At 42.9% G+C, this 16,522-nt stretch overlaps 1 protein-coding gene across 5 annotated transcripts in view; it reads left to right on the plus strand.

Moving 5' to 3' along the window:
- GRAMD1B (GRAM domain containing 1B) overlaps positions 1-16,522 on the plus strand; it is a 148,798-nt gene that overhangs the window by 13,479 nt on the left and 118,797 nt on the right. For all 5 annotated transcript variants that reach the window (XM_074559626.1, XM_074559628.1, XM_074559627.1 and 2 more), the window contains exon 2: positions 11,764-11,841. In XM_074559626.1, the coding sequence (XP_074415727.1) occupies positions 11,764-11,841 (78 nt within the window). The remainder of the gene's footprint in view (positions 1-11,763; positions 11,842-16,522) is intronic.

Consider the following 16,522-nt stretch of genomic DNA (forward strand, 5'->3'; position numbering starts at 1 on the left):
CAGCACTTTGTGGTTTTATTTCAAAATATTTGCCTTCCAGTATTTGTGTGCTTTAGGGTGACCAGTCACCCAATAGCATTAAATAGGAATGATTTACAAACAGCTCGGGACTGAAACGCTGTTGATCTTATCTGGTCAGCAAATATTTGCCATTGGGCCATCTGAGATCATGCCCTGCCTGTGGAATTTAACAATTAATTCCCATTTTCCTTATCTCCGTGGCTTTCCAGGGGTTCTGGAAGCAGAATAACATTGTGCTGTTGGTGTGTAAATGAGATGTTGGTGAAAGGGCCCGCTGGGAGCTTGGGGTTGATGTGTTGATGTTTTTCTTTGTGAAATGAATGAGGGGAGAGGACAGGACTCGGCCACGCTGCCCCTTGTAACCCTTTGCAAGTGATTTATTAAAAATACGGATATTGATCTAGTGATTTATTAAAAATATGGATGTTGATTTAGTGATTTATTAAAAATATGGATGTTGATCTAGTGATTTATTAAAAATACGGATATTGATCTAGTGATTTATTAAAAATACGGATGTTGATCTAGTGATTTATTAAAAATATGGATATTGATCTAGTGATTTATTAAAATCAGCAAGTGATTTATTAAAAACATGGATATTGATCTAGTACTGATATCCAACTGTGAGGGATGAAAACTCTTTAAGAGTTTGGAGTTAGAAATTGTTTGTTTATTATGGGATGGCTCCCAAATCCACAGCACAATTTACAGGTGATTACAAGTATCTATATTATATAGATATAGTATATTATCTATACAAGTATTGAATATCCACAATACAAATGCATATTTATGACTTTGGTACATCCCATTCCCAATGTGGATATTGAGCTATGGATTTTTATATCCATAGATATCAATTCAATACAAGTATTGAATACCCAAAATACAAATGCATATTTATGACTTTGGTACATCCCATTCCCAATGTGGATATTGATTTTTATATCCATAGATATCAATTCAAGTATTGAATACCCAAAATACAAATACATGTTCAAGACTTTGGTATTGGTCAATATCCCATTGACCAATATGGATATTGATCTGGTACCAATATCCAAAAACTCTCTAACTGTTTAAAGTTAAAAAGTGAATGTTTATTGTGGGATAGCTCCCAAATACACACCACAATTTACAGGTTATTACAGAATCCTCTTATCTATGCAAGTACTGAATACCCAAAATACAAATGCATGTTCATGACTTTGGTACATCCCATTCCCAATATGGATATTGATCTAGTGCCAATATCCAAAAACTCTCTAACAGTTTAAAGTTAAAAAGTGAATTTTTATTGCAGGATAGCTCCCAAATACACACCACAATTCACAGGTGATTACAGAGCCCTTTTATCTATACATAATACCCAAAGCCTTACAAATAAATGGATTTATTAAACAAAGTGAATATAAAATACTCATCTGGGTTCAGACCTGGCATTCTCATTAAGCTGGGATTTTTATTTTTTTTTTTGATAATGCCCCAAACTCTTTCACTGATCCCATTTTCCAGCTCTTTCTATCCTATTTCTTCCCTTATCCCACTCATCCTTCACTGTGGGGAAAAAGAAATAAAAATTCCTTGGATTAAAATTCTACCAAAAACCCCCGGAGGCAGAAAAGCACAGTGGGTTCCTCACCCACACCTGGAGGGCACAGGAGTTCCAGAAGGTTCTTGGTGTTCAAACATCGACCCGGGTGCCTGAACCCTGAAAGGCTGCTCATGCATAAATTCAGAGATCCTGGCTCTGCCTCATCCTCCAGAGACTGAAATCTCGGAATAAAATGAGACTTTTCTGCCTTTTTAAAGTGAATATTAATAGTACCAAATCTGGTTGATAGCTCAGAACTTCCCAAGTGCAAGAGAAATATTGAAATATTTAAGGCAACAGCAGCAAAATTCAAATTTGCTTCAAACAAAGTGTGTGGGATCAGAACACCTGGGTTTAGTCAGTAGGAAAATGGGATTTTTGTACTGGGTGAATTGCTTGGTGGAGGAGTGCTGGAAGCAGAACCTTCAAAGATTTAACTCTTAAAAGTCCTGGTTAATCTGTGTTGAGGATTTTTCTGTATTTTCTAAACTAATAATTAACGAGTTGGCATGAGAATTAAGGAAAAACCACAGGGCACAAAGCTGAAAGTATTTTTATTGTCTTAGAAATTACAGGAACCAAAGGAACACCCTGAGCCCCTTTTCCAAATTCAAGTTTATCACTGCTGAGCTTAGGAATGAAGATTTAAACCTTCTCCAAATTCAGGTTTAAATCTTGTCCAAATTCAGGTTTAAACCTTTTCCAAATTCAGGTTTAAACCTTGTCCAAATTCAGGTTTAAATCTTGTCCAAATTCAGGTTTAAACCTTTTCCAAATTCAGGTTTAAACCTTGTCCAAATTCAGGTTTAAATCTTGTCCAAATTCAAGTTTAAACCTTTTCCAAATTCAGGTTTAAACCTTGTCCAAATTCAAGTTTAAATCTTGTCCAAGTTCAGGTTTAAATCTTGTCCAAATTCAAGTTTAAATCTTGTCCAATTTCAGGTTTACACCTTGTCCAAATTCAAATTTAAACCTTGTCCAAATTCAGGTTTAAACCTTGTTCAAAATAAATTTTATCACTGCTGAGCTTAGGAATGAAGATTTAAACCTTTCCCAAATTCAGGTTTAAACCTTTCCCAAATTCAGGTTTAAACCTTGTCCAAATTCAAGTTTAAACCTTTTCCAAATTAAATTTTATCACTGCTGAGCTTAGCAATGAGAGGATCAGTTTTGCTGATTTCCTGACAGTTTTATCCAGCTTTTTTGACTTTCTCTGTGGATACAAAATTCTGTCTGAGCATTTCTTCCCTTGTTATTCCTCAGAACAAATCCCACCTTTCTTCGTCTCCTGTCATTATCCCATATTTTAAATTGTCATCACACACTTCCAAAGGAACACTTAATAGCAGGTTATCCTCCAATGGACTGAAAAACATCACAAAACAACAGGCTCTGAGCATTTCAGTGAATTTAACAGCTCCACTGCCTAATAACCAGAAAGTTGAAATCATTTTATGTTGTGTGAAAACCTCCCAAATCTTTCTGCAAGGCACAGATAATGCTGAAAGGGACAGGTGGGTGAAAAGTGATTTTTTTTTTTTCCTGTTGAGTTTTTAATTGCTCACAATGCGGAGCTGAGGTGTTGAATTTCAATGGGCTGCCATGCCTGGCTTCTGTTAAATTTTAAACTTTCATTTGGAATGTGAACTTTATGGGGCGGATGAGGAGGAGGAGGAAGGTCTAAGGTTCAGTCGAGCTGTCCCAAAGGGAGTTTGCACGTGGTGCTGCCTGGGACAGGCTGGGAATTCTCTTGGGGTGAGTTTGGCTCCATCCGAACTGAAATCAGGAATTTTGGTGGGAGGATTTCTATCCAGATACAAGAAATTAGAGAAATTATCTCTGCAGTGCTTCCTCTGATCAAAAAGGGAAATTTTGTGGTAGAGGAAGATAAATGTGGTTCCCTCTCTGCTCTCCATAATGAAGCTCAGAAATGCAAAAAAAAGCTTTATTTGCTTTATTTGCTGCTCCCAGCACTGCTGGCCTGGGGCAGGCTGGGAATTCTCTTGGGGTGAGTTTGGCTCCATCTGAACTGAAATGAGAAATTTTGGTGGGAGGATTCCTATACAGAAAGAAGAAATTAGAGAAATTATCTCTGCAATGCTTCCTCTGATCAAAAAGGGGAATTCATTGGCAGAGGAAGATAAATGTGGTTCCCTCTCTGCTCTCCATAATGAAGCTCAGAAATGCAAAAAAACCCCATTTATTTGCTTTTAGGAATGCATTGCTCTTACCCAGCTGTTGATTTGCAGCTTAGAAATGGAAGAAAAAGCTTTATTTGCTTTATTTGCTGCTCCCAGCACTGCTGGCCTGGGACTGGCTGGGAATTCTCATTTGGGTCCATCTGAACTGAAATGAGAAATTTTGGTGGGACGATTTCTATCCAGATACAAGAAATTACAGAAATTATCTCTGCAGTGCTTTCTCTGATCAAAAAGGGGAATTCATTGGCAGAGGAAGGTAAATGTGGTTCCCTCTCTGCTCTCCATAATGAAGCTCAGAAATGCAAAAAAAAAAAATTATTTGCTTTTAGGAATGCATTTTTCTGTGGTTCCCTCTCTTTATTTGCTTTATTTGCTGGCCTGGGACAGGCTGGGAATTCTCATTTGGGTTCATCTGAACTGAAATGAGAAATTTTGGTGGGAGGGTTTCTATCCAGATACAAGAAATTACGGAAATAATCTCTGCAGTGCTTCCTCTGATCAGAAAGGGAAATTTTGTGGTAGAGGAAGGTAAATGTGGTTCCCTCTCTGCTCTCCATAATGAAGCTCAGAAATGCAAAAAAACCCCATTTATTTGCTTTTAGGAATGCATTGCTCTTATCCAGCTGTTGATTTACAGCCCAGAAATTCAAGAAAAAGCTTTATTTGCTTTATTTGCTTTATTTGCTGCTCCCAGCACTGCTGGCCTGGGGCAGGCTGGGAATTCTCATTTGGGTTCATCTGAACTGAAATGAGAAATTTTGGTGGGAGGATTTCTATCCAGATACAAGAAATTAGAGAAATTATCTCTGCAATGCTTCCTCTGATCAACAAGGGGAATTTATTGGCAGAGGAAGGTAAATGTGGTTCCCCCTCTGCTCTCCATAATGAAGCTCAGAAATGCAAAAAAAACCCCATTTATTTGCTTTTAGGAATGCATTTTTCTTACCCAGCTGTTGGTTTGCAGCTCAGAAATGCAAGAAAAAGCTTTATTTGCTTTTAGGAAGGTGTTTCTTGTTTAAATTATCAATATAATTTATTATATCAATATAATTTATAAATTTAATCCATCAATTATCAAGTTTAATTATTGCACTTTATGGAAATGTGCTATTTGTTTAAATTATCAATATAATTTAATTTATCAATATAATTCCTCAATTATCAAGTTTAATTATTACACTTCATGGAAAGGTGCTATTTGTTTAAATTATCAATATAATTTAATGTATCAATATAATTTATATATTTATTCATATTATTCATATATTAATTAATAAATTACCAAGTTTAATTATTACACTTCATGAAAATGTGGTATTTGTTTAAATTATCAATATAATTTAATGTATCAATATAATTTATATATTTAATTCATAAATTACCAAGTTTAATTATTACACTTCATGGAAAGGTGCTTCTTGTTTAAATTATCAATATTCTTTAATATATCTATTTTATTTCTCAATTATCAAGTTTAATTATTACACTTTATGGAAATGTTCTATTTGTTTAAATTATCAATATAATTTAATGTATCAATTTAATTCCTCAATTACCAAGTTTAATTATTACACTTTATGGAAACATGTTATTTGTAGTTTTGGTACTGTTTCCCCCCAAAATAAATGTTACTGGGTAAAAATTGCTCTTTAGAATGACAAGTTGCAATTTGGTGGGGGTTTATTTTATCCCATATTTGTATTTCTGTGATACGCAGGCCTGTGCCTGCCAGCAGTGACACACAATAAATTAGTTTTATTTAACATTTTGGTGCTGCTAATAGAGAAATTCACCCCAATCTGAGTTTCTGGAAACCCTGAGCAGCCCCTGCAGCTGCCACAGGAGAGCTCTGCAGGATAAATGTGCAGAAAATTCAATTATCGCCCACAAAACGCCCGTTCCAGGGGGGACAGTGACATCTTGTGGGCTCGGCTGGCAAGGCTGGCCAGAAATTCAGTCAAAATTGGATTTTTGCTGCTCTTTTCTGCTTCTGCCCGGGACTGGGGAGGGTATGAACACCCAGCAGCTTGGTGTTGGAGTTTGCCTGTAAGAAATGATGAGATGCTGCCCAGGTGATGTGCAAAGTCATTTTTATATATATATTTAATATATATATTATATATATATATTAAATTATATATATATTAAATTATATATATATTAAATTATATATATATTCAATATATATATTTATTCAATATATATATTTATTAAATATATATATTTAATATATATATTCAGGAAAGTGTCACACAGTGGCATTGAGACTCCAGACCCTCGTGCTGGTTGTGAATCAGATTTAAACTCAAATCTTCCTGTGGGTTCCTCATTTCAACCCCAAATGTGGAGCGTGAACCTCGTGTTTTCTGGGATCTGGGTTTTAAATTGAGTGTTCCAGAGGTCACAAAGATGTTTTCTGTAATCTGGATTTACAGCTCAGTGTTCCAGAGGTTATAAAGATGAGGTTTTTTGTAATCTGGATTTAAAAACTGAGTGTTCCAGACGAGTTACCCAGCTCTGTTTGTGTTTTCCTTGATGTGGATTTAAAATTTAGTATTCCAGAGTTCACAAAGATGTTTTCTGGGATCTGGATTTTAAATTGAGTGTTCCAGAGGTTATAAAGATTTTTTTTTTTGTAATCTGGGTTTAAAACTGAGTGTTTCAGAGGAGTTACCCAGCTCTGTTTGTGTTTTCCTCAATCTGGATTTAAACTGAATATTCCAGAGGTCACAAAGATGTTTTCTTGGATCTGGATTTTAAATTGAGTGTTCCAGAGGTTATAAAGATGGGGTTTTTTTTTGTAATCTGGATTTAAAACTGAGTGTTCCAGATGAATTACCCAGCTCTGTTTGTGATTTCCTCGATCTGGATTTAAACTGAATATTCCAGAGGTCACAAAGATGTTTTCTGGGATCTGGATTTTAAAATTGAGTGTTCCAGAGGTTATAAAGATGTTTTCTGGGATCTGGGTTTACAGCTGAGTGTTTCAGAGGAGTTACCCAGCTCTCTCTGTGTTTTCATCAATCTGGATTTAAAACTGAGTATTCCAGAGGTCTCAAAGATGTTTTTTGTAATCTGGATTTACAATTGAGTGTTACAGAGGAATTACCCAGCTCTGTTTGTGTTTTCCTTGATCTGGATTTAAAACTGAGTGTTCCAGAGGTCACAAAGATGTTTTCTTTTTCTGTAATCTGAATTTACGGCTGAGTGTTCCAGAGGTCACAAAGATGTTTTCTGTAATCTGGATTTGCAGCTGAGTGTTCCAGAGGAATTATCCAGCTCTGTTTGTGTTTTCCTTGATGTGGATTTAAAATTGAGAGTTCCAGAGGTCACAAAGATGTTTTCTGTGATCTGGATTTACAGCTCAGTGTTCCAGAGGTCACCAAAAAATGTTTTCCTCCATCAGGATTTAAGCTGAGTGTTTTAGAGGAGGTTACCCAGCTCTGCTTTTGTTTTTGTCAATCTGGATTTAAAACTGAGTGTAGAGGTCACAAAGATCTGTTTTTCTCAATCTGGATTTAAAACTGAGTGTTCCAGAAGAGTTACCCAGCTCTGTTTGTGTTTTCCTTGATGTGGATTTAAAACTGAGTGTTCCAGAGGTTATAAAGATGTTTTCTGTAATCTGGGTTTACAGCTGAGTGTTCCAGAGGAATTACCCAGCTCTGTTTGTGTTTTCCTCGATCTGGATTTAAAATTGAGTGTTCCAGAGGTCACAAAGATGTTTTCTGGGATCTGGATTTACAGCTCAGTGTTCCAGAGGTCACGAAGATGTTTTCTATAATCTTGGTTTACAGCTGAGTGTTCCAAAGGAGGTCAAACACCTCAGCTTGTGTTTTCATCCATCTGAATTTAGGATGAGTGTTCCAGAGGTCACAAAGATGTTTTCTGGGATCTGGATTTTAAAATTGAGTGTTCCAGAGGTTATAAAGATGTTTTCTGGGATCTGGGTTTACAGCTGAGTGTTTCAGAGGAGTTACCCAGCTCTGTCTGTGTTTTCATCAATCTGGATTTAACATTGAGTATTCCAGAGGTCTCAAAGATGTTTTTTGTAATCTGGATTTACAATTGAGTGTTGCAGAGGAATTACCCCGCTCTGTTTGTGTTTTCCTTGATGTGGATTTAAAATTGAGCTTTCCAGAGGTCACAAAGATGTTTTCTGTGATCTGGATTTACAGCTCAGTGTTCCAGAGGTCACAAAACATGTTTTCCTCCATCAGGATTTAAGCTGAGTGTTTTAGAGGAGGTTACCCAGCTCTGCTTGTGTTTTTCTCAATCTGGATTTAAAACTGAGTGTTCCAGAAGAGTTACCCAGCTCTGTGTGCATTTTCCTTTATGTGGATTTAAAATTGAGAGTTCCAGGGGTCACAAAGATGTTTTCTGGGATCTGGATTTTAAATTGAGTGTTCCAGAGGTTATAAAGATGGTTTTTTTTGTAATCTGGATTTAAAACGGAGTGTTCCAGAAGAGTTACCCAGCTTTGTTTGTGATTTCCTCAATCTGGATTTAAACTGAATATTCCAGAGGTCACAAAGATGTTTTCTGTGATCTGGGTTTGCAGCTCAGTGTTCCAGAGGTCACAAAAAATGTTTTCCTCCATCAGGATTTAAGATGAATGTTTTAGAGGAGGTTACCCAGCTCTGCTTGTGTTTTTGTCAATCTGGATTTAACACTGAGTGTTCCAGAAGAGTTACCCAGCTCTGTCTGTGTTTTCCTTGATGTGGATTTAAAATTGAGAGTTCCAGAGGTTACAAAGATGTTTTCTGTAATCTGGATTTACAGCTCAGTGTTCCAGAGGTTATAAAGATGTTTTCTGGGATCTGGGTTTACAGCTGAGTGTTTCAGACGAGTTACCCAGCTCTGTTTGTGTTTTCCTTGATCTGGATTTAAAATTCAGTGTTCCAGAGGTCACGAAGATGTTTTCCTCCCTCTGAATTTACAGCTGAGTGTTCCAGAGGAGGTCAGACAGATCCGTTTTCCTCCATCAGGATTTACAATTGAGTGTTGCAGAGGAATTACCCAGCTCTGTTTGTGTTTTCCTTGATGTGGATTTAAAATTGAGTGTTCCAGAGGTCACAAAGATGTTTTCTGGGATCTGGATTTACAGCTCAGTGTTCCAGAGGTCACAAAGATGTTTTCTATAATCTTGGTTTACAGCTGAGTGTTCCAAAGGAGGTCAAACACCTCAGCTTGTGTTTTCATCCATCTGAATTTAGGATGAGAGTTCCAGAGGTCACAAAGATGTTTTTTGTAATCTTGGTTTACAGCTGAGTGTTCCAAAGGAGGTGAAACAGCTCTGCCTGTGCTTCCCTCTATCTGAATTTGAGGGTTCCAGAGGTCTCAAAGCTGTTTTTTGGGATCTGGATCAAAGCTGAGTGTTCCAGAGGTCACCAAGATGTTTTCCTCAATCTGAATTTAAGATCAGTGTTCCAGAGAAGGTCAGACAGATCTGTTTTCTATGATCTGGATTGAAGTTTAGTGTTCCAAAGGTCCCAAAGCTGTTTTTTGAGATCTTGATTTACAGCTGAGTGTTCCAGAGGTCACAAAGATGTTTTTCTTTGATCTGGATTGAAGTTGAATGTTCCACAGGAGAACAGACAGATCTGTTTTCCTCAATGTGGATTTAAACTGAGTGTTTTAGAGGAGGTTACCCAGCTCTATCTGTGTTTTCCTCAATCTGGATTGAAACTGAATGTTCCAGAGCTCCCAAAGCTGTTTTTTGTGATCTGGATGGAAACTGAATGTTCCAAAGGAGGTCAGACAGATCTGTTTTCCATGATCTGGATTTAAACTGAGTGTTCCAGAGGTCACAAAAATTATTTTCTCAATCTGGATTGAAGCTGAGTGTTCCAGAGGTCCTAAAGATGTTTTTTGAGATCTGGGTTGAAGCTGAGTGTTCCAGAGGTCCTAAAGATGTTTTTTTTGAGATCTGGATTTAGGCTGAGTGTTCCAGAGGAGGTCAGACAGATCTGTTTTCCTCAATCTGGATTTAAACTGAGTGTTTTACAGAAGGCTACCAGCTCTATCTGTGTTTTCCTTGATCTGGATTTAAATTGAGTATTCCAAAGGAGGTCAGAGAGATCTGTTTTCTATGATCTGGATTTAAACTGAGTGTTCCAGAGGTCCCAGAGCTGTTTTTTGAGATCTGGATGGAAACCGAGTGTTCCAGAAGAGGTCATATCTGTTTTCCTCCATCTGAATTTAGGCTGAGTGTTTTAGAGGAGGTTACCCAGTTCTGTCTGTATTTTACTCAATCTGCATTTAAACTGAGTGTTCCAGAGGAGGTCAGACAGATCTGTTTTCTCTGATCTGGATGGAAGCTGAGTGTTCCAGACTAGGTCAGACAGATCTGTTTCCTCATTCTGGATTTAAATTGAGTGTCCCAGAGCTCCCAAATCTGTTTTGTGAGATCTGGATTGAAGCTGAATGATCCAAAGGTGTGAGTGTTCCAGACTAGGTCAGACAGATCTGTTTTCCTCAATCTGGATGGGATCTGGGTGTCCCCAGGTGCTCTGTGACACCTGGATGGAAGCTGGGTGTCCCCAGGTGTGTTGTGACACCAGGATGGACTCTGGGTGTCCCCAGGTGTTCTGTGACACCAGGATGGAAGCTGGGTGTCCCCAAGAGTTCTGTGGCACCAGGGTGGAAGCTGGGTGTCCCCAGGAGTTCTGTGACACCGGGATGGGATCTGGGTGTCCCCAGTTGCTCTGTGACACCAGGATGGGATCTGGGTGTCCCCAGGTGCTCTGTGACACCGGGATGGGATCTGGGTGTCCCAGGAATTCTGTGACACCAAGATGGGATCTGGGTGTCCCAGGTGCTCTGTGACACCTGGATGGGATCTGGGTGTCCCCAGGAGCTCTGTGACACCAGGATGGACTCTGGGTGTCCCCTGGAGTTCTGTGACACCAGGGTGGGATCTGGGTGTCCTCAGGTGTATTGTGACACCAGGATGGGATCTGGGTGCCCCCTGGTGTTCTGTGACACCAGGGTGGGATCTGGGTGTCCCCAAGATTTCTGTGACACCAGGATGGAAGCTGGGTGTCCCCAAGAGTTCTGTGACACCGGGATGGGATCTGGGTGTCCCCAGATGTTCTGTGACACCAGGATGGACTCTGGGTGTCCCCAGGAGTTCTATGACACTGGGATGGGATCTGGGTGTCCCCAGGGATTCTGTGACACCAGGATGGGATCTGGGTGTCCCAGGAATTCTGTGACACCAGGATGGGATCTGGGTGTCCCCAGGTGCTCTGTGAGCTCTGGATGGGATCTGGGTGTCCCCAAGAGTTCTGTGACACCAGGATGGGATCTGGGTGTCCCCAAGAGTTCTGTGACACCAGGGTGGGATCTGGGTGTCACCAAGAGTTCTGTGACACCGGGATGGACTCTGGGTGTCCCCAGGTGCTCTGTGACACCAGGATGGAAGCTGGGTGTCCCCAGGTGCTCTGTGACACCAGGATGGGATCTGGGTGTCCCCTGGTGCTCTGTGACACCCGGATGGGATCTGGGTGTCCCCTGGGGTTCTGTGACACCAGGATGGGATCTGGGTGTCCCCAAGAGTTCTGTGACACCGGGATGGGATCTGGGTGTCCCCAAGAGTTCTGTGACACCGGGATGGGATCTGGGTGTCCCCAAGAGTTCTGTGACACCGGGATGGGATCTGGGTGTCCCAGGTGCTCTGTGACACCAGGATGGAATCTGGGTGTCACCAAGAGTTCTGTGACACCGGGATGGGATCTGGGTGTCCCCAGGTGCTCTATGACACCAGGATGGACTCTGGGTGTCCCCAGATGTTCTGTGACACCAGGATGGGATCTGGGTGTCCCCAAGATTTCTGTGACACCGGGATGGGATCTGGGTGTCCCCAGATGTTCTGTGACACCGGGATGGACTCTGGGTGTCCCCAGGAGCCTGCCCAGCCCTGACTGAGCCCGTTGTGTGTTGCAGCAGCCAGCAGAGCAGCCAGCAGAGCAGCCACGACGATGACTCCGCGCGGTTCCTGAGCCCCTCCGTGCGCGAGGACAGGTGAGTCTGTGCCCTGAAACCTCACCTGTCTTTCCTTGAGCTTCTCACAGCTGGTTTACAAAAAAAACGGGGTTTAAATTGGTCCTATCGATGTCTAAAAACGTGCATTTTTCATCACCTTGAATGTGGGGCAATGAATCCAGCCAGAATTTCTATCTAAAAAGCTGATTTTTCATCACCTTGAACACAGGACAATGAATCCAGAGAGAATTTCTGTCTAAAAAGTGCATTTTTCACCACTTTGAACATGGCACAACGCATCCAGCCCCTGAAATAGCCAGAATTTTCTTTTGGGGCTCTTTCCTCAAACTCAGCAGCTTCATTAGAGGGGCTGTGTGCTGTTAGCAATTAGCACCTCTGAGCCTTAAAATCCCACAAATGGAGTTTCCTGGGCGGTTCCTTTCCTCAGCAAGGAAAGCTTGGTTGTTTCGTTCACTTTTGATGCGTTGTGGCAATCCTGAATTTCACATTTAAGCTGGGTTAACTTGTGTGCAGCACCTGGGTGAGAACTGCAGTGAAGTTCCAGGAGAAACTTGAATTTGGGTTGATTAATGGCACTTTCAAATTGCAGCATTGGCACAAAAGCTGTTGAAAACTGATTTTTGGTGTTTCTTTGGGTGTGTGATTTATGGGTGCTGCTTTGCTCAGAGCCACATGATGAGGAGTTTTGCTGCATCTTCTAGGTCAAGTTTTGAGCCTGAATCTGCTGAGTTTTCTTGTGCTGAGCCATGAGTTATCACTGATTTATTTTCCTTGCACTTCTCAAAGTTATCTGAGACGAAATGTGATTTATTTTCATTTAGAAATGTTTAAAAACCTGCATTTTTCGTCAGCTTGAAAGTGGGAAAATGCATCCAGCCCCTGAAACAGCAGGAATTAACTCATTTGACCCTAAGGAGCCAATTAATATCCCATATTTTGAAATTGCACATCCCACGAGGGGTTTTGGCTCAGAGTCAGCACTTGGGAGTTGTAGCTCACCTCCTCCTCCAATTATCCATCTCCCTGTGGCTGTGGAGCCCGGGCTAATTAACAAAACATCCTTAATTGACTGACAGGTGAGTGCTAAAAGCCAGAAAATAGAGTGGGACAGCAGAGCAGGGGGGTCCTGAGGGCACCTGAAATTCCACAGGTGAAACAGGGTGAGGATTTGTTAATACAATTCTGGATTTGGCAGTAGGGAACCATTTGGAAATGCCGCCTGCTTCAGATGGATTTTAAAGGGAGCATTTAGGTTGGTGATAACAATATTTTCCTGGCTGGAAGGGGCTGATTTCAAAACTATGCAAAGCCAGAGCAATGCTGAGCCTGCTGACCTCTTACATTTAGGACCAGCAACATTCCTGCTGCCTAAATTTAGTTACAATTAACTTCTACTTGCATGGATCCTAAGATTATCCCCATGTGGGATAGTAAATTATCTTTTCTACTGGTTTTTTGGTCTCATTGCTGATGTAATTCCCTCAGCCTTCACTGGTACAGTCTTCCTTTGGATATTGGTGGTTTGTGCTCATGAAACTTCACCAAAAAGTAACTCAAACACACCTTTGGATGTAAACTGGACAGGAATTAGTGAGAAGGCTGACAGAGCCTTCGAGAGCTTGCCGTGTGCTCTAGTCAATAACAGAGATGAAGGTTGTTTCTGAAGCATTTGAATCCTTTAGATCCCCCAGAAACTGAATGAGGAGGATTTATTTTTGGTGCTTTTAGGTGGCATTTTTTTTGGACCAGTAACAAAGAATCCTCCAAGCACAGATTTGAAGCTCTGAGCTTGTTTTGAGGAACACCAAGGCATTTCTGGTCACATCTCCATTGACTATTGCACACCAGCACTTAAAAAAACCCCTAAAAACCGCACAGCCACCCAGGTGTTGGGATCTTTAGCTGCTCACAGTGACCCTGAGAAGGGTTCCAAAGTCTTTTTTCCCAGCCTGGTGCTTGAAGAAGGAGTCAGAGCTCTTCATTTCTCAGTCTCAAGGTTGTTTATTGTATCTTATCTATGAAAAAATTTCTCTTGTCTTGTTGAGGTCCATCCAGCAGGACAGTTCCAGGCACTCTGCCTGCCCCAGGGCTGTGTTATGTCTTTATACTAAAAACTACATGTACAATGTTTACAATTACTGCCCAACACCTATCACCTGTGTTAGACAGTGAGCTTCTACTCTAAACCAATCCAAAAGTGCCACCATCACAGCAGAAGATGGAGGCCAAGAAGAAGAAGGAGAAAGGCTGGATGTGATGTGTTCACAGGGGTCTGAGGATGAGGATCTGACTCCATGTTTCAGAAGGTTTGATTTATTATTTTATGATATGTTAAAAGAATAGAAGAAAGGATTTCATCAGAAGGCTGGCTAAGAATAGAAAAAGAAAGAATGATAACAAAGGTTTGTGAGTCAGACAGAGAGTCCGAGCCAGCTGACTGTGATTGGCCATTAATTAGAAACAACCACATGAGACCAATCACAGATGCACCTGTTGCATTCCACAGCAGCAGATAATCAATGTTTACATTTTGTTCCTGAGGCCTCCCAGCTTCTCAGGAGGAAAAATCCTAAGGAAAGGATTTTTCATAAAATGTGTCTGTGACAGCTGGACACACCCAGTTGCCTCCATCTTGCCTTCTGAACCCTCATACCAAAAACCCCAAAATCTTCTTTTCCACCTCGTGATTACTTCACTATCATTCTGCCTAAACTGTTGTGGCTTGCTGATCTTCATGCAAGGTTGGTAATTTGCTTTATGGGTCATAATCAAACCCACAGGGGCAGCTTGGTCTCTGTTTCAGGGTCTCTGAGCCCCTGGCAGGGTCTGGGCTGCTCAGGACAGACAGAGGGATGCTCTGGGTTCCCACTCCCAGGATTTCACCTGTGTTAGACAGTGAGCTTCTACTCTAAACCAATCCCAAAGTGTGACCATCACAGCAGAAGATGGAGGCCAAGAAGAAGGAGGAGAAAGGCTGGACATGCCCAGATCCCTCCATCTTGCCTTCCTGAACCCCCATTCTAAAAACCCCAAAATCTTCTTTTCCACCTCATGATAACTTCACTATTATTCTGCCTAAATTGTTATGGCTTGCTGGTCTTCATCTAAGGTTGGTAATTTGCTCCATGCGTCATAATTAAGCCCACAGGGGCAACTTGGCCTCTGTGCCAGGGTCTCTGAGCCCCTGGCAGGGGTTTTGGACAGAGGGATGCTCTGGGTTCCCACAGCCAGGATTCCATCAGAGCTGGAGGGTGTGAGCAGAAGGGAGGGCAGGGAGCGGGTGCTGTGCCCTGGAAGGTGCCCCTTGCCTTGGCACACTGCCCTGGCATCCCAGAGAGCGATGAGCAGGGAAGGAGCTGCACCTGCTGACAGGAGCTGCCCCGGCCTAAAGCAAAGAGCTGCTGAGCGATTGTGGGATGGGAGAAGGAAGGACACGCAGCTGAGGATGGCTGGAACCCTGCCGGGCAGGATTTCCACCAAAGGCGCAGCTCCCTCCTCAGCCAGGGATCCCCAGGGCAGCTCCTGGAGGTGTGAGGAGCAGACTGAGCCTGCTGCCCTGCTCTGGGTGTGCTGGGGCTCTGTGCCACCCTTCCTCTGAGGACACTGAACCTCCTGCCCTGCTCTGGATGCGCCTGGGGCTCTGTGCCACCCTTCCTCTGAGCAGACTGAACCTCCTGCCCTGCTCTGGATGCACTTGGGGCTCTGTGCCACCCTTCCTCTGAGCAGACTGAACCTCCTGCCCTGCTCTGGATGCACCTGGGGCTCTGTGCCACCCTTCCTCTGAGGAGACTGAACCTCCTGCCCTGCTCTGGGTGCACCTGGGGCTCTGTGCCACCCTTCCTCTGAGCAGACTGAACCTCCTGCCCTGCTCTGGGTGCACCTGGGGCTCTGTGCCACCCTTCCTCTGAGGAGACTGAACCTCCTGCCCTGCTCTGGGTGCACCTGGGGCTCTGTGCCACCCTTCCTCTGAGCAGATTGAACCTCCTGCCCTGCTCTGGGTGTGCTTGGGGCTCTGTGCCACCCTTCCTCTGAGCAGACTGAACCTCCTGCCCTGCTCTGGGTGTGCTTGGAGCTCTGTGCCACCCTTCCTCTGAGCAGATTGAACCTCCTGCCCTGCTCTGGGTGTGCTCAGGGCTCTGTGCCACCCTTCGTCTGAGCAGACTGAACCTCCTGCCCCGCTCTGGGTGCGCTTGGGGCTCTGTGCCACCCTTCCTCTGAGGACACTGAACCTCCTGCCCTGCTCTGGGTGTGCTTGGGGCTCTGTGCCACCCTTCCTCTGAGCAGACTGAACCTCCTGCCCTGCTCTGGGTGCACCTGGGGCTCTGTGCCACCCTTCCTCTGAGCAGATTGAACCTCCTGCCCTGCTCTGGGTGCACCTGGGGCTCTGTGCCACCCTTCCTCTGAGGACACTGAACCTCCTGCCCTGCTCTGGGTGCGCTTGGGGCTCTGTGCCACCCTTCCTCTGAGCAGGTTGAACCTCCTGCCCTGCTCTGGGTGCGCTTGGGGCTCTGTGCCACCCTTCCTTTGAGGAGACTGAACCTCCTGCCCTGCTCTGGGTGCACTTGAGGCTCTGTGCCACCCTTCCTCTGAGGACACTGAACCTCCTGCCCTGCTCTGGGTGCACCTGGGGCTCTGTGCCACCCTTCCTGTGAGCAGACTGAATCTCCTGCCCTGCTCTGGGTGCACCTGGGGCTCTGTG

This window comes from Zonotrichia albicollis, chromosome 27 (genome assembly GCF_047830755.1).
Source record: "Zonotrichia albicollis isolate bZonAlb1 chromosome 27, bZonAlb1.hap1, whole genome shotgun sequence".
NCBI classification, from domain to species: Eukaryota; Metazoa; Chordata; class Aves; order Passeriformes; family Passerellidae; genus Zonotrichia; species Zonotrichia albicollis.